This window comes from Staurois parvus, unplaced genomic scaffold (assembly GCF_062004578.1).
Source record: "Staurois parvus isolate SC_StPar_1 unplaced genomic scaffold, SC_StPar_1.0 ptg000148l, whole genome shotgun sequence".
Classification (NCBI taxonomy): domain Eukaryota; kingdom Metazoa; phylum Chordata; class Amphibia; order Anura; family Ranidae; genus Staurois; species Staurois parvus.
In genome coordinates, this window is record NW_028317944.1 from 2,051,549 (window position 1) to 2,074,094 (window position 22,546).

At 43.2% G+C, this 22,546-nt stretch overlaps 1 protein-coding gene across 1 annotated transcript in view; it reads left to right on the forward strand.

The window, feature by feature from the left end:
* Nucleotides 1-22,546, forward strand: part of VWC2 (von Willebrand factor C domain containing 2) — a 764,887-nt gene that overhangs the window by 382,704 nt on the left and 359,637 nt on the right. Inside the window, exon 3 of the mRNA XM_089674210.1 lies at nt 22,121-22,250. Coding sequence (XP_089530336.1) covers nt 22,121-22,250 — 130 coding nt within the window. The remainder of the gene's footprint in view (nt 1-22,120; nt 22,251-22,546) is intronic.

Here is a 22,546-nt window from a genome sequence, read left to right on the forward strand (position 1 = left end):
TAATTCAACTTTAATTGACATAAATATTTCTTGTGTTGTTCACACAATAACCTTCTGAGACTCTTCCACAGTTTTAACAAGGATGTTGCCTTATCCTGAGATGGCAATGTTTTATTTTGGACGGCCAGAGTATGAATCTCAGCAGTATAGCATTTCTAAGCCCTGGAGCTAAATTGGAAAAAAATGCCTCTCATATAAGCTTTATGGGCATTCCATCAAATAAATGTTTGGGTGTCTGGAAGGTTGTTGTATGTGAAAAATTCCTGAATGTGCTTGGCTATAGGTTCTTGGTATTGGGGCTCTGTTGGATTGAATTATTACAGAGCCAAATGATTACTGGGGGACTGGTGTTCTCTTGCTCAATTATCACAGAGACAGCAGCGTGATCTGATCAGGAGGAAGAGGATGCCTTTTGTAACAACAACTTGTCCACTAAGACCATATCTATTTGAGTATGAGAATTGTGTCTAGGGGAGCGATAGGTATTCATCAAGATTTGTGAAGTCTTGAACAAACTATTGGCATAAGCAACAGAGCAAGCACATGCCCGTTAGACATAGTACAGTTTGATGATGCCCATGGAGAGTTGGGCAAAACAGAATAAACTTCTTATTTGAGGAACAAAAAAGGAAAAATTTTATTTGTATAACAAAAGGAAAACAAGCAATTTCTCACTGCTAAAACAAGGTAAAAAGAAGGTCCATAGAGAACCAACTTGAGCAGCATAGACCACAGTTCAAATTGGGCTCAGAGTACAGTGGCAGTGCTCTGGCTCCGGAGATCTAGAGTTGAAGGAAGATGGGGTGTGCCAGTCAACTGAGATCCCGAGGCATTTCTGGAAGAACTTGAGGGCACATTTTTAGTAACCACTTGCCAGTCTGAGAAGATATAGGTAGGCATTACTGATGGGCTGTATGTTCGAGTTGAACGTTAGTCCGGCTCGAACATGGGCCATTATCGTATTCAGCGAACACACGAATGGAGAGGGCATTCAGCGGGCTATTAGTCCACCACAAAAGGGATGACAGGCGCATGGTGTGGCAGTCCATGTATGTTTGATGAGTTCCAAATGGGCAGGGGTAAAGGTAGTCCAGTAGGCACTAAGGGCAAGCTGCGTAGGAGCAAAGCATAACTCTGTAGAAGGGAAACAAAGAAACACAGTGCCTACTGTGAAGGTATTTAATAGAAAGATAAGTAGTAACTCACATCTTAGAATTTAAAAACAGGCTCATGGGTAAGAGGGTGAGGCGTCTGTAGCCAGTTGTTGTTGTGTGCCTGATGAAGAGAGGAGATCGACTGAGTCCACCAGCAGGTGGTGCTGTGCACGTGCAACATGGATGGTAAGCCTGTTGAAATCTCCAAAGTGTCTGCTAGCAGATGGTGCTGTGCATATGCAGCATAGATGGTGAAACCTGGCAGAGTCTCCAAGATGTCCGGAATCAGCACATGTGGCATCTGACGTCATCAAACTGCGATGCGTTTCTGAGCATGTGCAGGACGAGATGAGTCCAGGCTCGCACTTTCATCAGGCAGGGAGGAGCTGGGGATGAAGGAGCCTTTTGTAGAGCAAGGGGTGGATGATGGACAGGGCCAGGGGTGGGGAAAGGAGGAGGATACTGTCACAGAGCACCAGACAAGCTGTCTCTGAACAGGAAGATTAATGGCACAGATGGAGGGATAATACAGGAGAAACTTGAAAAATTAGAATATCGTGCAAAAGTTCATTTATTTCAGTGCAGCAACTTAAAAGGTGAAACTAATATATGAGGTAGACTCATTACATGCATAGCAAGATAGTTCAAGCCGTGATTTGTCATCATTGTGATGATTATGGCCTACAGCTCATGAAAACCCCAAATCCACAATCTCAGAAAATGAGAATATTGTGAAAAGGTGCAATATTCTCAGGTCAAAGTGTCCCACTCTAATCAGCTAATTAAGCCATAACACCTGCAAAGGGTTCCTGAGCCTTTAAATGTTTAATGAGTCTCTCTCATATATTAGTTTCACTTTTTTAAATTGCATTACTGAAATAAATGAACTTTTGCACAATATTCTAATTTTTTGAGTTTCACCTGTATACTTACATAAACATATCATAAAATGTGGGTTTAACATAAAAGCAAGCTCAGCACAATATAAAAGGAATTAAATAGTGAATGTTAAAATTATGAGACACAAAAAATCAGAAAACAAATTGGAAACAATACAACAGAAAAAAAAAAATTGTAATTTTTGTGAGGTATTTCTTGGGGTCTCTTTATTCTGTGGGCTCTATCAATATTTAATTGTTCTGTCTATTAATAGATTAAGCACTTTATTCATTACATGTCTTAAAGTGGAGCTCCACCCAAAAATGGAAGTTCCGCTTTAATGCCTTGTCCCCCCCTCCCCATTAAGGATTGGCACATTTCCGGAGCGGGTACCCGAATTTGACAGGTACCCACTCCCATTTCCGCTGCGATCGCCTAGGCGATCAGAAGCAGAAGTTGTCCTCCCTGCCTCCCCATAGTCTTCTAGGACACATGACAGGTCCCAGAAGACTACGGGGCCATTCACAAAGTGCAGCGCTTCTCACGCAAGCACAGTGGGCACCTGGCTGTGAAGCCGCAAGCTGTCACAGCCGGGTGCCCACACTAAAGATGCCGGCGCCAGGGAGAGAAGACGACCGGTGAAACCAGCGGTGGTGAGGACACTGTTGGACCAAGGGACAGGTAAGTGGCTGTACTTTAAGAGTCAGCAGCTACAGTTTTTGTTTTTTCAGGTGGAACTTTGCTTTAAGTCTTCTCCTTGTGCATCTTCAGGTAACCCCCGAATCCTCAGATTATTTCTTCTATTTCTGTTCTCTTGATCTGCTTGTTTATATCTCATTCTTCTTTGTTCAAGTTGCATTTCCTACAGTTGACTCTTGAGCTCTGTTATTATTTGTGCGTACTTATCCATCTGTTTCTTATCCGTACTTATCCATCTGTTTCTTCCACCCGAGACATATCTTGACCTAAGTCCTTATGTATTATTGCCATATCACCTTTTAGAGAGTGTTCTAGCTTTGTGAACATCTCTACCATGTCCATTTTTCTAGGTATATGAACTCCACCTCCTTGCTCTCCAGTGCTCCCCATATCCTATTTGCAGTCTATGTTTAAAGTTTCTTTACCTTGACTCAGATCAGTTGTTTCTATTGACAGGTTAGATTGATCTCCACTGTTATTCCCCGTTGCTTCTCAGGGGTCAGGCATCCTGGACTTTTCTCCTGTGGGGGCATATGTTTTTTTATTGTACTGGCGTTTGTCTTAGGTGTCTTAACCCCTCTATCTTTTGCTGATTTACTCTTCATCCTGTTACCTCCAACAGTTCTTGCTATGCCTTACAATATTTCCTAGTTTTACTTTCGCTCTAGAGGGATATAGAGATTATGGACCGGACCGAGGCTATTAAGGTTGCATCTTTATGTCTCACTGGGTGACCATCTCTCTCCTCATCCCACCAGCTTCTGCTCATTATTTTCTTCCTACAAACAATACAAAAACATTATGGGCGTGCTTTGTCTTTAACACTCACCACTCTCAGTCTTCTGCCTCGGGCCACCTACTGTTCATTTCCCTGTATCCATGAGCATCGTCTTCTTAGTGGGGGGATTTCCGAAGTGTCTACCTGAATAAGCTCTGGTCCATCTCTACTCCCGCACTCCCGTCTCTCATGCAAGCACCATTTCCCAGGAGGCCACGCGGTCACCGTCACTCAGACTCCTCCACTTCCTTTTGACCTTCTTCCTTTCTCCACCGCACAGCTCTCTGGGTGCTGCTCTACACTCCCCGCCCGACTGAGGAGCCTCCAGGGTTCCTACATACCACTGAGCGCCCCTCTCTCCAGCAGTGCAAGGTATGGCATTCACTGCGGGCGTATGGAGCTCCTGCTACACGCTCCTACTCAGCACCATGTTCAGGCCCCTCCTCCATGTCCATCCCAAAGGTTCTCTACCTTCCAAGCACTCAGAGCTGTTTGCTCCTCTGCAGTAGGTCTACATACATCAAGGGACACTTGTCATTGTTTCCATTTGCTACTGGGGCCGAGAGAGGAATTTGCCAGTAAGTGTTTCTGCCTACCTTTTAAACTTCTTGCTTAAAGCCTACATCTCATCTTGTGCCTTAAAGGGGTACTGCCCAAGTTAAATACCACTTACAGAGATAGTGTTGCACTTGCCTAAATCTTTTTGAGGGACTTTGTTATGATCCACCTGGTGGTACCTCTGGCAGTCCACCGGACAGGATTTCCCAGAGCGTGGAGTCTAAGCCCTGGACTGCGTATTCACCAGGGCCCCTGATGGTGGGGATGGACTTGAAGCAGACCAGGACCAGGTCACGACCTCTAAGCACTCCCACCCGTGGCAGAGGGGTCCACAGGGGATGACTACAGGAGGAGAGCCTGATGTAAAGAGGCCAACAGGCCCAAGCAGGACGGATGGATGGATGGTTCGTAGTCAAACAGGCCAGATCGTTACCGTGGGAGCAGTGAGGTACAAAAGCGTCAGGCAGAGTCGGGTCACACGCAGGGTCAATACCAGAGTAGTCAATCCAATAGGGGTAATCCAAAAGAGAGGTCAGGCAAGCCAGGGGTCAGGATAGGAGAAGGCAGCAGGTCAGAGGCAATCCGGGTCGGTATCCAGGCAGTAATACACAGGAACAGAGCAAGGGAAACACAAGAACAGGAAAGACCTAATGGCGATCAGTGTCAGTGCAGGGCATCTTTAAATACCGTGCCCTGTGCTGTCATTGGTGCCCAGCGTGTACCCGCGGCGCCTAGTGCGCATGCGCAAGCTTCCTTCTGCCGCGGTCGGTCGGGACCTAGTGCCCCTATTCCAGCGCGAGCCGGCGAAACTGCGCATGCGCCGGATCAGACACCACGGCGGACCCTGACAGACTTCCACCTGTTGCAATCAAGGAGATCTGAATTCTTGTAGTGCACAAACTGGGCCCCAACAAGCATGCAGATCTTTCATTCAATTAAAGGGACTTTAGCCTTCCTAATTAAAGAACTCTTTCTTTATCTCAGATTTGAACCTTTTCAGCAGCTTCTGAAGGCCCAAAGTGAGCCAGCCTTTTTCCTTAATTTGTTTGCTCACTGGGGACAGAAACGTCTCAGAGTTGAGGCCTTTGGTTAAATTCTGAATTGCAGGATGTCCAGGCCTGACTGAGTTTTTTGCTATACTGTATGTGTGCTGGCCTTTGCTTAAAGTTACTGTCAACTGTTATTATATGCACTCCTATAATTTTGTGCTGCTTCACGTGTTCATAGTCAATTCTAAAATAAGCAAAGTATCAGTTCACTTTAACTTGTGAGTCCACTTTCTGGTAATATTGAGAGAGTTTACCCTGGTCAGAAGTGTACAGTGGTGTCAGCAGGGGTTTAGCTTTCAGAGTGGGGTCAAGAGTGACAGGGAGCCTGAAAATAACTCAGCGCCCCCTAGGGGGGTAGTGCTACACCAAGAAAAGCATGGCCTGTCTCTCAAAGGTGTGGCCCAACCACTGCTTTTGAGTGCAGATACACAACCTGTTTGCCCCCTACTAACTGTGGTTGAAGAACCTCTGCCTCTCCCTTTAAGTCTCCCAATCCCCATGACAACATTGGGAGATTGTCTCATTTTATTAGCAACTCTAACAAAAGGGAACGAGGATGTGTTTCTTTGGTGCATTTACCACTTTTGGGATTTTGTGCAGTAAACTGGACCACAGTAGTGAGAGGTGATGTGCTGCTAACAAAGGGCAGCTTTGCCCATCTCAGCAACAAGTTTGTGCTTCTGACCTTAATAAAAGAACTAAACTAAAACTCATAATCTCAAAACTCAACTAAAGCAGCAAAACACCAAACCATTTTTTTTGTTTTTGTCTTTATTTGCATAAAAAATAAATAAGTGGAAAAAATAAAACAGAAAAGGGGGACCAGCAGGTAGCCTTAACAAGAATTTTGAGTCTATTCTCTGTGAATACAAAGGGTGATACACAGCACAATGCAACTGCAGGTCATGAAGCACTGAACAGCACAGTAAATAGGTGGGAACGGGGGATGGTAACATTGTATATAGCATTGCATAGCTCAGTAAGTAGTACAACAGAATTGAATAGTAGCACTAACACAACCAGGGATGGGTCAGATGATCTACTATGTTCAACTACTACAAATGTTCAACTATGACATATCGTAAAATAAAAAAATGGTAGAATCAGTGCAGCAGTCCAATCTAGCACAACCAAAAATGTTATGCTCCACTCATAATCTAACATCAACTAAAATACATTGAAATAAACAAAGAGTACATAAGAATATACAATAGAAACCATTACTGGCTCTATATACGAACATCACAGTTGTCATTATATATTTTTATATACTCTTCATTTTGATATACTTTAGCTGATGTTTAATTATTGGAGGATTATAATAATTTTAAGTGTTCTATTTTAGAGCATTTCACCAACTCTACAATACAGGCAAGGGATTGTCAAATAAATTGCGATGGGGGGCTGGATACTGGGGGACAAGAAAAAAAGCGCCATATCAGGCCCAGGGGCGGACTGACCATTTGGAAACTTGGGCACTGCCCGAGGGCACAGGGTCAGTAGGGGGCCCCATGAGATGCCCCTGGTACCTTTTTCATAGGCTTTTTTGAGTTTAGGCAAGGACACAGGGGCCCCATGATCCCCTGTTGCCCAGGGGCCCCATGATCCCCTGTTGCCCAGGGGCCCCATGAGTTGTCAGTCCGCCCCTGATCAGGCCACATGTCCTAAACATGAGGGGTAATATGTTGATGAAAACAAGGGCCTCTTCCCCAAATGGTAGTGGGGATCTTATCAGAAACAGGAAACCTTATTTAAAAATAAAAGGAGTCCCCAGATATCGGCTTCCCCTATGTGAATGAGTAATTATTTGCAGTGTCTAAATTGGATAATGCTGCAATTATTAACATATTTTACTATTAGGTCCGTGCTGCAAGTCTTCAGGCCATATAATGAATCAACCCTTGAGTATCTTTTCACTATATCCCCCCCCCCACATACTTTCTTGATTAAACAAATATAATGTACCCCTATAATACAGTATATGGTCCTGATGTTTTTGTCTTTATCTTTTAAAAATAGTTATTTAAGATTATCAGAGATCATGTATAACTATTCACACTCATGTTCACATAGGATCTTAAGAGGGTTGCTTTACCATTTATCATGGCATAATACAGGTTAAAGTATTACACACAGTAAATGCCTGTCTTTTACAAACAATAAAAAGGTGTAATACTTTTTCTTCAGTAAAGACATTTTACCCCTTAACCCCCCTGGCGGTATTCCCGAGTGTAGCTCGGGGTAAAATTTCAGTACCAAAAGCGGTAACCCCGAGCTACACTCGGGCTTACCATGCGGCGTTGCTCAGGGATTCCCTGCAGCGCTTACCTTGTCCTTCGCTCCCGCGATGTGTCCCCTGCAGCGTCCCCGGCCATCTCCTCCGGCCGATGCAGGCATCCAGCTTCCGTGTTCCGGTCCCTGCGAGCGTCGGGACATATGGGGGCCGGAACCGGTGGCAAATTTTAAAATTTTAGAAACTGTCATTTTCTAATAAACAAATATGACATAGTAAAACATTACTGTTTCAAACCATTTCACATACATTTTGTCCCTACTGCTTTGTCCAGCGCCCTGCCTGCATTTTGAATGTGCGAACTTGGCGCTCTATTTCAGATTTCAGTGTTTTTGGTTTGATTATATTATTGAATTAAATTTATTATTATATTATCATTTTTTATGATTATTTATTAAATTATAATTTATGATTTTGTGTTTCAAGTTTTATCCTACCCGGGATGTTTACTAGACTCTTGTTCAGACAGATTTCAGGGAGTTATTCCTAAAAATTACAGGCCTACAATATAAAACGCCAAATTTCCATGCAAAATAATGGTACCGCTTTCAGCACCAAAAATCGGAAATAATCATACCGCCAGGGAGGTTAAATGGTTTTCTGAATATGTCAGTTCCTTGGACTATGATCATATATTTTTAAATCCGCATTTTTAAGTACACAGCAAAAAAAGATTATTATAATTTCTCGGATATCTGTCAGGTTAGTAAAGACAAAAAGTGTAGTTAGCTTTTGTCAGATTTGTTCAGTGTTTTGCAATAGAACTTAAGCAAGGGGCACAAAACAGTAAAGGCCCAACAAACTTAAAGGACAGAAGTATATAGACTGTAATTCCTGGTTTCTCTTTCTGAAAAAGTGCTTGCTCTCTGGCTGTCATGATGACTTGGACACTTTGAGTTACTGAACCAGCAAAAGTTTGTAGATCAGGAGTTTTGTGACTTCACTTTGACTTTACTGGATGCATACTTTTCCAGGTCAGTAATTCAAAAAGTGCTGAAGCAAGGAACTGGAATTTACAGAAAGAGGTCAGAGTTTTCTTCAAGGAAAATGAAAGCATGAACATTGTCCCTGAACTCAAATGAATGTTTCTATGTAACACAGGTTTTTGTACTAACTCTATTTGTATTACTTGAATAGTAAATTATTCTTTAAACTATCAAATGTAAACCATACATTTGACCAATGGATTACATATGTCTTTGTAAAATGATACAACAAAGTATAAATAAACCCAAGAACAAAAATGGAATATGCCAGAGAAACTTGGAATAAAAAGAATAATAAATGAAATACTGAATTTATTTTAACATGGAATACATGGAGTATATCAACGTACTAGCCCTTAAATATAGTGGCTGCATTAAAGTGTTACTAAACCCATCACTACTAACAACGCCACCATCTCTCCCACCCCACACGCCAAAGTCCTGGGTGTCACCCTGGACTCCCACCTCTCCTTCCTACCCCACATCCAACTGCTATCTAGATCTTGCAGGCTCAACCTCCGCAACATCTCCAAGATACGCACATTCCTCACCCCAGACACCACCAAACAACTCGTACACTCCCTCATCATCTCACGCCTGGACTACTGCAACTCCCTTCTCACTGGCCTACCCAAACGAACGCTATCCCCACGCCAGTCGATCCTAAACTCCGCGGCTAGACTCATCCACCTCACCAACCACTCCACATCTGCCTCCCCCCTCTGCCAATCCCTTCATTGGCTCCTGATTGCCCAACGCATCAAATTCAAACTGCTAACTCTGACCTACAAAGCCATTCACAACGCCGCCCCAACTACCTAACTGACCTGATACCCAAATACTACCCTAGCCATGCCCTTCGCTCCTCACAGGACCTCCTACTCTCTAGCTCCCTGGTCTCTTCCTCCCACACCCGATTGCAGGACTTCTCTAGGATTTCCCCCATCCTCTGGAACTCCCTCCTCCAATCCATCAGACTGTCACCTACCCTCCTCAGCTTCAGGTGCACCCTGAAAACCCTCCTCTTCAGAGAAGCCTACCCCAACCTCACCTAACACCTGACCTCACCTAACTAACCTCCTCCACTCCTCCCACCACTCCATCCCCCACAGCCCTCCTGTACCACCTTCCCCTCCCTCCTAGATTGTAAGCTTGAAAGAGCAGGGCCCTCGAACCCCTCGTGTATTGTATTGTTACTGTCTTGTCTCATGTTCTGTCCCCCTGCTACTGTACAGCGCTGAGCATACCCTTTGGCGCTATATAAATACTGTATAACAATAACAATAAACCCACAAAAGTATATATCATTCTATATATGAAGTAAGGCATGCTTGTTATACTCACTGTGGAACTTAAGGGGTTGATCCTCTGCATTGTGTAAAAAGGCTGTTTTGATCCTGACTTCTCTGCTCCTCCTCTTGTTCAAATGTCCACGCTGATATGACAGACAGAACCCATAGCCCTTCTTCACATGCTCAATTTAGTGTGTATTGCTAGAGAGGTTTTTTTTTGCTTGGGAGAGTGATTGTGATCAGCACAGGGCCAATCAGCACTGACCAGACATAGGTCAGGAGTTTTGCATCCTCCTAGAGCAGAAAGAAAACATCTCCCACATGCTTTAACCAGTGCTCTGCTGAAGTCACAAGACTGCTCTAACTGCTGATGAGAAAAAGGTATTTAGCAGTTTATATTTACTAAAATAATTGCACTTCCATGTTGTATGTACTGTGGGAGACAAGATATAGTAACTGCAGGGTCTTGGGTTTAGTAACACTTTAATTTTCTTTTTTCAGTCCAAGTATCTTTATATGTAGATGAGTCCAGTAATCTTTCAAATTCATTTGCACTGAACTGAAGTCTCAAACAATGTCATAATCCATCCCAGCTATGCTCGATGAACTAAAGAACACCTCCCCCAATTGTAATAGAAATGCAGAGGGACACATCTGTAGTCCAGATCAAAAGAGCAGTGTAGGTTGACAACACTATTCCTTCATAGATACAGTATAGCAAGTTAACACAATACTACAGGAAGTATGTTTCTAAGGACTGGTAAGCTAAAATATGTAACATTTTTTGTTTTGGGGTGTAAGTATTGAGTCTGATGATCAAAAAGATTGTTCACTGGTGTCTACAGTATGTCATAAGTCCTCTAAACAGCCACTTCTTTCTCTAAGATCTTTATGCAGTCACAATCCCTTTAACTGACCAATTCACTAAAGCCTATAAGCAACGATTGGCACCTTCCTACGTATTATATTAGGTTATCCAACAATAAATATAGCCATTTCTGACGTGTATCCTGCAACCTTTTTAAAACATGTATTCATACAAACATACATTCATACATACAAACATACACTGTAGTGCCAAAACTTTTGGGCCGCCTGCCTTTACACGCACGTGAACATTAATGGCCCCCAGTCTTAGTCCATAGGGTTCAATATTGAGTTGGCCCCGCCCTTTGCAGTTATAACAGCTTCAACTCTTCTGGGAAGGCCGTCCACAAGGTGTGTCTATGGGAATGTTTGACCATTCTTCCAGAAGCACATTTGTGAGGTCAGACAATAATGTTGGACGTGAAGGCCTGGCTCGCAATCTCCGCTCTAATTCATCCCAAAGGTGTTCTATCGGGTTGAGGTCAGGACTCTGTGCCAGGCAGTCAAGGTCCTCCACCCCAAACTCACTCATCCATGTCTTTATGGAGCTTGCTTTGTGCACTGGTGCGCAGTCATGTTTGAACAGGAAGGGGCCATCCCTGTCAGAACTTTAGCTCTGAGAAAATAATCAGTATACAATTTATGAAAACAGGCGGGGATCTGGAATTAAGTAGATTCTTTATTAATTCTCGTAAATTAACTGATATTCGACTTCTTTATTTGTGCTAATGAATGACGAAATAAAAAGCAATAATGTGCAAAAATATATATTAATTAATAATACAATTCAGTGCAAAATGGTACTGAATTTAATAGGTGATGATAAATAATAAACAATTCAAAATAACAGTACAATGATCTACAGTTGCAAGAAAAAGTATGTGAACCCCTTGGGATTACGTGGAGTTTTGCATGAATTGGGCATAAAATGTGCTCTGAACGTCATCTAAGTCACAACAATAGAAGAACACAGTCTGCTGAACATAATACTACACAAACATTAGATGTTGCCATGGTTTAACTGCACATAACATGTAAACATTCACAGTGCAGGGAGGAAAAAGTATGTGAACCTTTGGACTTAATAACTGGTTGACCCTCCTTTGGCAGCAATAACCTCAACCAAACGTTTCCTGTAGTTGCAGATCAGACCTGCACAACGATCTGGAGTAATTTTGGACCACTCTTTTTCACAAAACTGTTTCAGTGTAGCAATATTCTTGGGATGTCTGGTGTGAATCGCTCTCTTAAGGTCATGCCACAGCATTTCAATCGGGTTGAGGTCAGGACTCTGACTGGGCCACTCCAGAAGGCGTATTCTGTGCTGTTGCAGCCATTGTTTTGTTGAATTACTTGTATGCTTTGGGTCATTGTCCTGTTGCATCACCCATCCTCTGCGGAGCTTCAGTTGGCGGACAGATGGTCGTACGTTTTCCTGCAGAATGTCTTGATAAACTCTGGAATTCATTTTCCCTCAATGACAACAATCCGTCCAGGCCCTGAGGCAGCAAAGCAGCCCCAAACCATGATGATCCCTCCGCCATGTTTTACAGTAGGGATGAGGTTTTGATGTTGGTGTGCTGTGCCTTTTTTTCTCCACACATAGTGTTGTGTGTTCTTCTCAAACAACTCAATCTTGGTTTCATCTGTCCACAGTATATTGTGCCAGTAGTGCTGTGGAACATCCAGGTGCTCTTTTGCAAACTTCAAACGTGCTGCAATATTCTTTTTGGACAGCAATGGCTTCCTCCGTGGTGTCCTCCCATGTACTCCATTCTTGTTTAATGTTTTCCTTATTGTAGATGTGTCAACAAAAATGTTAGCATGTGCCAGAGATTTCTGTAGGTCTTTAGCTGACACTCTGGGATTCTTCTTTACCTCATGCATCATTCTGCGCTGTGCTCTTGCAGTCATTTGTACAGGACGACTGCGCCTAGGGAGAGTAGCAACAGTGCTAAACTTTCTCCATTTGTAGACAGTCTGTCTTACCGTGGACACATGAACAGCAAGGCTCAAGGAGATACTTTTGTAACCCTTTCCAGCTTCATGCAAGTCAACTATTCTTGATCGTAGGTCTTCTGAGAGCTCTTTTCTGCGAGGCATGGTTCACATCAGACAGTGCTTCTTGAAACCAATAAACCCAAAACAGGTGTGTGTTTTTTAAGGGCAGGACAGCTGTCAGCAACACATCCAATATCATCACACTGATTGGAGTCAAGGTTGGCTCACTCCTGGCTCCAATTAGCTCTGGGAGAAGTCATTAAGCTAGGGCTTCACATACTTTTTCCTCCCTGCACTGTGAATGTTTACATGTTATGTGCAATTAAACCATGGCAACATCTTATGTTTGTGTAGTATTATGTTCAGCAGACTGTGTTCTTCTATTGTTGTGACTTAGATGACGTTCAGAGCACATTTTATGCCCAATTCATGCACAACTCCACGTAATCCCAAGGGGTTCACATACTTTTTCTTGCAACTGTAATCCACAATAATGGTTAGAAATTCAAACCAGCAGATATTTTTAAATATTAATGAATTAGAACCAACTGCCTAGAAATGCAGTGTAAAACTATCAGTTACTCAGCAACATGTGACAACAGCTATGGAAATCGACCGCGTGATCTCTCTACAACCAGATATTCAAAGCTCAACATGTACTTTGACATGAATTGCTTTGGAATGCCATACACACGCCCATCCAATCAGCTTACAATCTGAGATCAAGATCTAATGTTACACTAAGTTGTCTACCTTGCCATAAATATATATTGTTAGATAATGAGTTTATGTGAAATCTTCATTAAACACTGTAAATAATATTGTATTATGAATATATTTCAGTTAGAGCTTTATCAGTGCGGATGGGCAATAGGTCTTCCAATAAATTCTTCTTCTATAGATACCATAGTTGCCAAAGGGAATATTCTAGTAATTACACCTTCTGTCAGGGACCTCGGGCTTCCCCGCGGCGTGCAAATCTGCGCATGCGCGGATGGCCCAGATACATCAATATGCGGGCATTAGGACCTGGGCGTCCGCGGTGGCAATTGTGGCCACGCATGCGCACGCGGGTGCACACCTGGCACCAATGACGGTGCAGGGCGTGCTATTTAAACTGGCCAGGCAATGTTCTCATTGCCACAAGGTCTAGTTCCTGTTACCTGTGTTCCTGTAGTGCGTTCCTTGTTGCCGACCCTGCCTGTTCTGATCCATTCTGACCTTCTCCTGCTCTGACTACCGGCTCGTCCCTGACCATTCCTCTTCCTGTCGTTACTATTATTTGGACCCCCTGTTACTGAACCCAGCGTGTGACCTGACTACTCTTTGTCTGCTGCTTGGTACTGCGCCTGTCCCCACTGTTACCGACCCGGCTAGTCTGACCACGCTCACTCCTGGCGGTCATCCATCCATCCCACTCAGACCTGGACTTGTCAACCCCTTCACAGCAGGCTCATCCCTGGCATATACCCTCAGCGGGACCCCTCTACCATAGTTGGGTGCACCCAGGGGTCACGACCTGGTTTCAGTCTTGCACCAAGTCCATCCCCACCATCAGGGGCCCTGGTGAAAAGGCAGCCTGGAACTTAGACTCCGCGTCCCGGGGAATCCCATTCTGTGGATCACTAGAGATCCCGTTGGGTGGAGCCTGACACCTTCTTTACTGTATAACAGACGTCTTTGCTGAGAAGTTCGGTGCCAGAGTTAGTGTATCTAACAATGAGACAGACCTGTTGGCTTCCCAAATATGCAGTTCAATGGATACCTCATTTAGATATGCAATGAAGGTGGCCAGCTGTTCATGAATACTTCTGTCCCAGCAAAAGGTCATGAACTGACATGCTTAAATTCCATAAAGGGTGTGCCAGGATTTGCCTTAAAGGGGGTTGGTGTATGCTAAATACAGGGGATTGGATGTTAGCCAATCATATCAGAGAATAGACTGGCCAACCAATCAGAGATACTTCATGAATATTGATAGACGAGAGAGAGAGAGAGAGAGAGAGAGAGAGGTTCTCTTCAGAACACCATAGGAAGGGAATGGAACTTTTACGTCAAGTTCCATGGTGATTATGGAATATATCCCTTGCACTTGTATCTAAATGATTGTCTTATGTCTTTTCTGTCTCACTGTTGTCCAGCTACAACATTGACTAGAAGCTAAGATTAGGGTCAGGGATATTTAAAATAGAATTTTCCCCAGAGGATTGAGGTGAAAATAATTTATACTGCAGTTAAAATTACTTGACATCAACTCCTGTGTTAACCATAAGGCTACGTTCACACTAGCGTTGTGTGCAGGCGGCAGAAAGGCGTTTGGGAAGCGTTTTTACCGCTTCCCAAACACCTCGGACAATTCTGCACATTGCAGCACATGGTGCTGTTCTAACAGGATCGTTAGCGTCGCATCGCGGCAAAACTGACGCCTCTGGTTGAGTCAGGAGGTGTTGAAGCCTCCTATTCTAGTCTATGGTGCTGCTCTGCAAACACCCGGCCGGCGTTTGCGGTGCGTTTGTGGGGCGTTTGCGGAGCGATAACACCATTCAAACTTCATTATAGGCGTTTGTAGGGCGTTTTTAACGCTTGGCAAACACCTAGCAACCGCCGCTGAACCGCGCATGCAGCGTTTCCGGAGCGTTTGCCGAGCGTTAAAAAACGTTCCGCAAACGCCGGACCAACGCTTGCCAAACGCTTAAGGGGCGTTTGGCAAGAGTTGGTAAAACAGTCAAGTGTGAACGAGCCCGAACTATTATCGGACTAAACAATTTAGCTGGAGATATAAGGCTGGTATAAATTAGCTGAAGAAAATGAAAGTTATCGTTACCAATATGAATTCTATGATGTCAGTGATGTCAGCTTTCAATCAGCTCACTTCAGGGCGTGTCTGTGTTCGTTTGTTGTCCCTTGTCTCCTGTCTTGTGATGCCCTGTCTTTTTGGAGAAGTGTCTCCCTTTGGTGATCTTGTGTCCGTCTCTATCCATCTCTTACTTTTATCCCCCACAAAAACCTAGGAGGGCAAAGCTTATCTTCACCTAAAAGTGACCTCAGGCTAGGTGTCATATTCTTTATTAATTGATTTCAATTACCGTATTTTTCGCTCCATAAGATGCACTTTTTTCCCCCCAAAAAAGGGGGGAAAATGTCAGTGCGTCTTATGGAGCGAATATAGAGCAGCCGGTCCGGTATTTCCACCGCCGCCGTGCAGAATACCGGGCCGGCCGCTCAGCTCTGCAGCAGGACCTTATGGAGAGGACTGCTGACCTTTGGGGAGGTGGGGAGCGGGTACCTGAATTGGACAGGTACCCGCTCTTACTTATTTGTTCTTTATCTTACCTGTTCCTCTATCCAGCGGCGCGCTGTCTTCCCGGCTTCTGTAGTGTGGGCACTGAGCATGACAGCCGGGTGCCAAGTGCGCATGCGCAAGAAGCGGTGCTTTTTGTGAATGGTAAGGCGGTACCTGGGACACATGACAGATCCCAGAAGCCGCCGGACCAATCACAAAGAGCAAGTGCTTCTCGCTCATGCGCACTGGGCACCCGGCTGTCATGCCGAGCGCCATTACAGAAGCCGGGAAGACAGCGCGCGGCTGGATCGAGGAACGGGTAAGATAAAGAACAACTCCGAGGAAGTAAGAGCGGGTACCTGTCAAATTCAGGTACCCGCTCCCCCCACTCCCCAAAGGTCAGCAGTCATCTGTACTGTCCGCAGTCTCTGGTCATCCCTGTGCTGTCCGCAGTCACTGGTCATCCCTGTGCTGTCCGCAGTCTCTGGTCATCCCTGTGCTGTCCGCAGTCTCCGGTCATCTCCTGTACTGTCCGCAGTCTCTGGTCATCCCTCTGCTGTCCGCAGTCTCTGGTCATCCCTGTACTGTCCGCAGTCTCTGGTCATCCCTGTACTGTCCGCAGTCTCTGGTCATCCCTCTGCTGTCCGCAGTCTCTGGTCATCCCTCTGCTGTCCGCAGTCTCTGGTCATCTCCTGTACTATGTCTGCAGTCCATTAGTTCAGAATTTTTTTTTCCTGTTTTCTGCCTCTAAAACCTAGGTGCGTCTTATGGTCAGGTGCGTCTTATGGAGCGAAAAATACGGTACCTGAAGGTGGCAGTATTGGAGTGGGAATGATTTGGGTTTCTTTGACATGTTTTCTGTCAAAGCTTGACCTTTAACCTTGGCTAGTAAGGATATCACTAAATTAAGAGAACTGCTTTTTTGAGGGTTTGGTTTCAGACAAACTAGTACCCAAGTCACTGCAAGTAATGTATTACTTAAGTGATTCTGGAGAAAAAAAAAATCTACCTATATATCCTACAAAAAGATGAGGTCATTTTACTGAGACTTATTATCTCATGTCTTTTGTAACATAACTACATTGTAATACAATGAACGTAAACAAATTCTTTATCATGTTAAAAACATAATATCCCTAATATACCAAAATGTATTAATTGTTAAAACCAATTAAAAAATATATGTATGTGGAAATTAAATATAGTAATATAAAACCCGAATTACTTAAGTAAGCCAGTATTCACTTCATGCAATACTCATAATAATACAATTGACATTTTTGTATAAAGCATTCCTGTCAAATAATAATAAAACAATGTGAAGTTTAATATGCACTCTTTTTTTAGAGGTTCATGGAATAAAAATTGAACAGTTCTTATGTCCTTTTGTCCAATCTATACATGGGCTCATCCATTTATCTTACAACTTGGTATCTTGTCTAGTTTTTATCTTGAAGCTGTCTGATACCACCATACCTCCCCCCCAAATGTATAACCTGGGAACATAAGCTGTAACAACCTTGGAATGCTCTTAGAATCTGTGTTCAGAAACCATGAAATAGAATATACAGAACAAAATGGCTTCAAGCATGCAGAGATGATAAGTTCAGGCCTTCCTATTTCATTCTGCGAGTCCAGAACAGTTCTGACATCCCCAAACTGTTCCCACAAAGTCAGGAGCATGAAATTGTCCAAAATGTCTTGGTATGATGATGTCTTAAGAGTTCCCTTTACTAGAACTAAGGGGCCAAGCCCAACCCCTGAAAAACAACCCCACACCATAATCCCCCCTCCACCAAATTTTACACTTGGCACAATGCAGTCAGGCAAGTACCGTTCTCCTGGAAACTACCAAACCCAGACACATCCATCAGATTTCCAGACAGAGAAGTATGATTTATCACTCCAGAGAACACATCTCCACTACTCTAGAGTCCAGTGGTGGCGTGATTTACAGCATTGCATCTGATGCTTTGCATTGCAGTTGGTGATGTAAGGCTTGAATGCAGCTGCTCGGCCATGGAAACCCATTCTATGAAGCTCTCTACACACTGTTGTACTAATCTGAAGGCCACACAAAGTTTGGAGGTCTTTAGCTTTTGACTCTGCAGACAGTTGGTGACTTCTGCGCACTGTGCGCTTCAGCATGCATCATTTTACATGGCCTACCCCTTGGTGGCTGAGTTTTTTTTGTTCCCAGTTGCTTCCACTTGTTATAATACCACTAAACAGTTGACTGTGAAATAATTAGAAGCAATGAAATGTTACGGATGAACTTATTGCACAGGTGGCAAAAAGGGGAGATCGGGACTTTTCTGTGAGTCACGGACATATGTGCTGGTAGCTCGCAGGGCGCGCGCTCTTATCACATATGTATTTTCTAATTGCAGGCAAACATGCGGCCGCTCGGTGTCAAGGCCCAGACACCGAGAGGCTGCATATTTGCATGCGCTCATTGTCGAGAGGTTAACCTAATAAAACTGGTTACACTATAAGAAGCCCCCTTCTTTCTATTTGAGCACACGCCTTAGCCGGTGATCAGTTGGAGTAGAACCCCATCAACCCTGACCTGTTGAGGATTTCGGATATATACTTGAGCGTTTCTTGACCTGTTATCTATAGGTCAACGCTTGGAGGTGAGCATGCATGCTGGGTGATGGTGGATACAGCGGTGTATTAAGGGGAAGATTTACCTTGGATTCTCTGGCTCTGGGACTTTCTAATATCGCTGTGGACTGTCACTCAATATTTTACATATATTGATCATTAATGTTTGATTGCATCACTGTTACTATTTACTATTGTTTTTTCAGGTGAATTACACCTTTTTGAAAAATAAAATTTATTTGTGCATGCAATTTGTACTAAATGGTCAGCCGGGTGTTTACCGGCTGACTTTTTTTTTTCATTTACATTGGTGCATCTTTATTGTTGTATGTTTTTTATTTATTTATAAGGTACACTCACTGATTGTGTGGGTATAGTACCATCTAGTTATTGGTGCTCCGTCGGGTGTTTATTATTTATTTATGTATTTTTTGGCATTTGCCTTTGATATGGGTGGGTGGGTATTGATTGAGTGATTGATTTATATGTATTATCTATTTATTCATTTCACTGCATTGATCACTTTACACTTTTTTTAGGCTTTATAGCACAGCACCATGTATCGATTTTTATTTGCGGTTTGAGTGGTGGAACGCTTTTGGTGTTTGCAGCTATAGTTTAGTGGCATTTATTCTTGGGCAGTGCATAAGACTCCTTCCCTTATTCTCTTGGCTAAAAGACCACATTCAGAGAGTAGTGGTTAATGATTCATACTCTGAATGGTCTAGGGTTGTCAGTGGTGTACCCCAAGGTTCAGTGTTGGGACCCTTACTGTTTAATATATCTATAAATGATATAGGGTCTGAGATTAAAAGTAACATTTCAGTGTTTGCAGATGACACCAAGCTGTGCAGTGGAATAACGTCCTTACAGGATGTCTCCAATTTACAAGCCGACCTCAATGCACTGTTTAATTGGGCAACTGTGTGGCAAATGAGGTTTAACATTGATAAATGTAAGGTTATGCACTTGGGGGTGAAGATTATGCATGCATCATACATACTGGGGGGGGGGGAGTACAACTGGGGGAATCAATGGTGGAGAAGGATCTGGATGTTCTGGTAGATCATAAGCTTAATGGAATGCAATGTTTTCAAAGTGAGCAAAATCCTTTTTTGTATTAAGAGAGAGATATGTCATTTTACCCCTGTAAAAATAATTAGTAAGACTTCATCTGGAATATGCAGTTTAGTTTTGGACACCAATTTACAAAAAAGATATCGGTAGCTGGAGAAAGTACAGAGAAGGGCAACCAAACTGATGAGAGTCATGGAGGAGCTCAGCTATGAGGAAAGATTAGAGGAACTAAATTATGATTAATGGGGGGGGTATGAACAACATGTATAAATACATACAGTTGTGACCAAAATTATTCAACCCCCACTGAAATTGAGTGTTTTGGCCAGTTTGACATTGCTTTTGATCATTCAGTCATCTTGCTTACATTTACATTAAAGAGGCACTTGTAGGTCAGACAAATATAACATAACAGTTATAATGAAATAACCACAAATGTCTTTTCTGTGCTCACAGCATTATCAGTTTTATTCAACCCCCAAGTGACATTCAATCTTAGTACTTAGTACAGCATCCTTTTACAGTTATAACAGCTTTTAAACGTGAAGCATAGCTTGACACAAGTGTCTTGCAGCGATCTACGGGTATCTTCGCCCATTCTTCATGGGCAAAGGCCTCCAGTTCAGTCACATTCTTAGGCTTGCGCACTGCAACTGCTTTCTTTAAGTCCCACCAGAGGTTCTCAATCGGATTTAAGTCTGGTGACTGCGATGGCCACTCCAAAATGTTCCAGCCTTTCCTCTGCAACCATGCTCTAGTGGACTTGGAGGTATGCTTGGGATCATTGTCCTGTTGAAAGGTCCAACGTCTCCCAAGCCTCAGGTGTGTGACGGACTGCATCACGTTTCCATCCAATATCTCCTGGTACTGAAGAGAATTCATGGTACCTTGCACACGCTGAAGCTTCCCTGTACCTGCAGAAGCAAAACAGCCCCAAAGCATGATTGACCCTCCACCATGCTTCACAGTAGGCAAGGTGTTCTTTTCATCATAGGCCTTGTTCTTCCTCCTCCAAACATAGCGTTGATCCATGGGCCCAAACAGTTCTAATTTTGTTTCATCAGTCCACAGAACACTATCCCACAACTTTTGTGGTTTGTCCACATGGCTTTTGGCATACTGCAGTCGACTCTTCTTATTCTTTGGAGACAGCAAGGGGGTACGCCTGGGAGTTCTGGCACGGAGGCCTTCATTACGCAGTGTGCGTCTTATTGTCTGGGCTGAAACTTCTGTACCCACATCTGACAAATCTTTTCTCAGTTCCTCAGCAGTCACACGGGGACTTCTCTCCACTCTACGCTTCAGGTAGCGCACAGCAGTCGAAGTCAGCATCTTCTTTCTGCCACGACCAGGTAGCGTTTCAACAGTGCCCTTTGCCTTGAATTTGCGAATGATGCTTCCTAAGGTGTCTCTTGGTATGTTTAACATCTTTGCAATCTTCTTATAGCCATTGCCCTTCCTGTGAAGAGAAATCACCTCTTCTCTTGTCTTCCTGGACCATTCTCTTGCCTTCACCATGTTTGTAACCACACCAGTAAATGTCTAGAAGGAGCTGAGTATCACAGTCATTTTAAAGCTGCCTAATTGGTGCTTATTATGCTTGATTGCTGCTCGGTGACATCCACAGGTGTTTTCAATACCTGATGGAAAGCACCTGTATGAACCTCTGTTCTTCAGAGTGGTAGTCTTTAAGGGGTTGAATAATTGTGGCAATGAAGAAACCACATAAGAACCATTTACTACTGTATTACATAAACAATTGATGTCATTTTAGTTGCATTTGGGTAGTTACAACGTCCTTGTAGGATTTGATTCTGAATACAATTCCAAATGTACACTATAGTCCCTAAACCCCTTTACAGCATTGGGGGTTGAATAATTTTGGTCACAACTGTACATGGTCCATATAGTGAATTTAGCATATAGCAATTTACTTTATGGCCATCGCAGAGGGGAACTCTTTACATCATCTGAAGGAAGAGATTTAATCTCCGAATACGGAAACGTTTTTTCACAGTGAGAGCTGTGAAAATGTGGAATAGACACCCTCAACAGCTAGTTCTGGCCAGTTCAGCAGATTGCTTTAAAAAAGGCCTGGATTATTTCCTAAATCCACACACTATAACTGAATACTAACCAAGGGCGGACTGACAACTCATGGGGCCCCTGTGCCTTTGCCCAAACTCTGAAAAGCCTACGAAAAAGGTACCAGGGGCATCACATGGGGCCCCCTACTGACCCCGGGCCCTCGGGCAGTGCCCGAGTTTCCAAATGGTCAGTCCGCCCCTGATACTAACATTTATAGGGAAAGTTGATCTAGAAAATATCCTATTGCCTCTTCAGGAGAGGCAGGATCAGTAAGGATTTTTTTTCTCCTGGTGAAGCAAATTGGATACTCTTTTGCTGTTTTTTTTTTTTTGCCTTCCTCTGGATCAACTTTGGGTATAGGATTGTATATATGAGATTGTATAAAAAAAGTTTTCCTTTTTATTGGTTGAATTACATGGACTTGTGTCTTTTTTCAACTAGACTGACTATGTAACTATACATTATACTAACATAACTGTCACCATTAAAACTTATGTTTTCTGTTTCAGGTTTCTCCATGTGAGAAATGTCGCTGTGACCCCAATGGTGAAGTAATGTGCACTGTGTCAGCATGTCCTCAGACAGAATGTGTGGATCCCGTGTATGAGCCAGATCAATGTTGTCCAATCTGCAAAAACGGTAAAAAAAAAATCACTGTTTCATTAAATGGCAAAGGTTTTTTTGTAATTACAAATTGCTATTTACATTTTAGGAATGTCAGAATAAACTGCCGAATACAAAATCATTGGATGTGCATTTCAGTAAATTATTTTGTTACTGTTGTCATATAATTTATCCTATCAAGTAATTCTTCATGCTTGATTTTATTACATTGCAGAGGGAAATATCAGCACAATGGAATTTAAAGTATCAGTCAGTGAGCTTTATGTAGCATTTATAATTTTTTATTACCCTTGCTGTAAGAATTAGCTTGA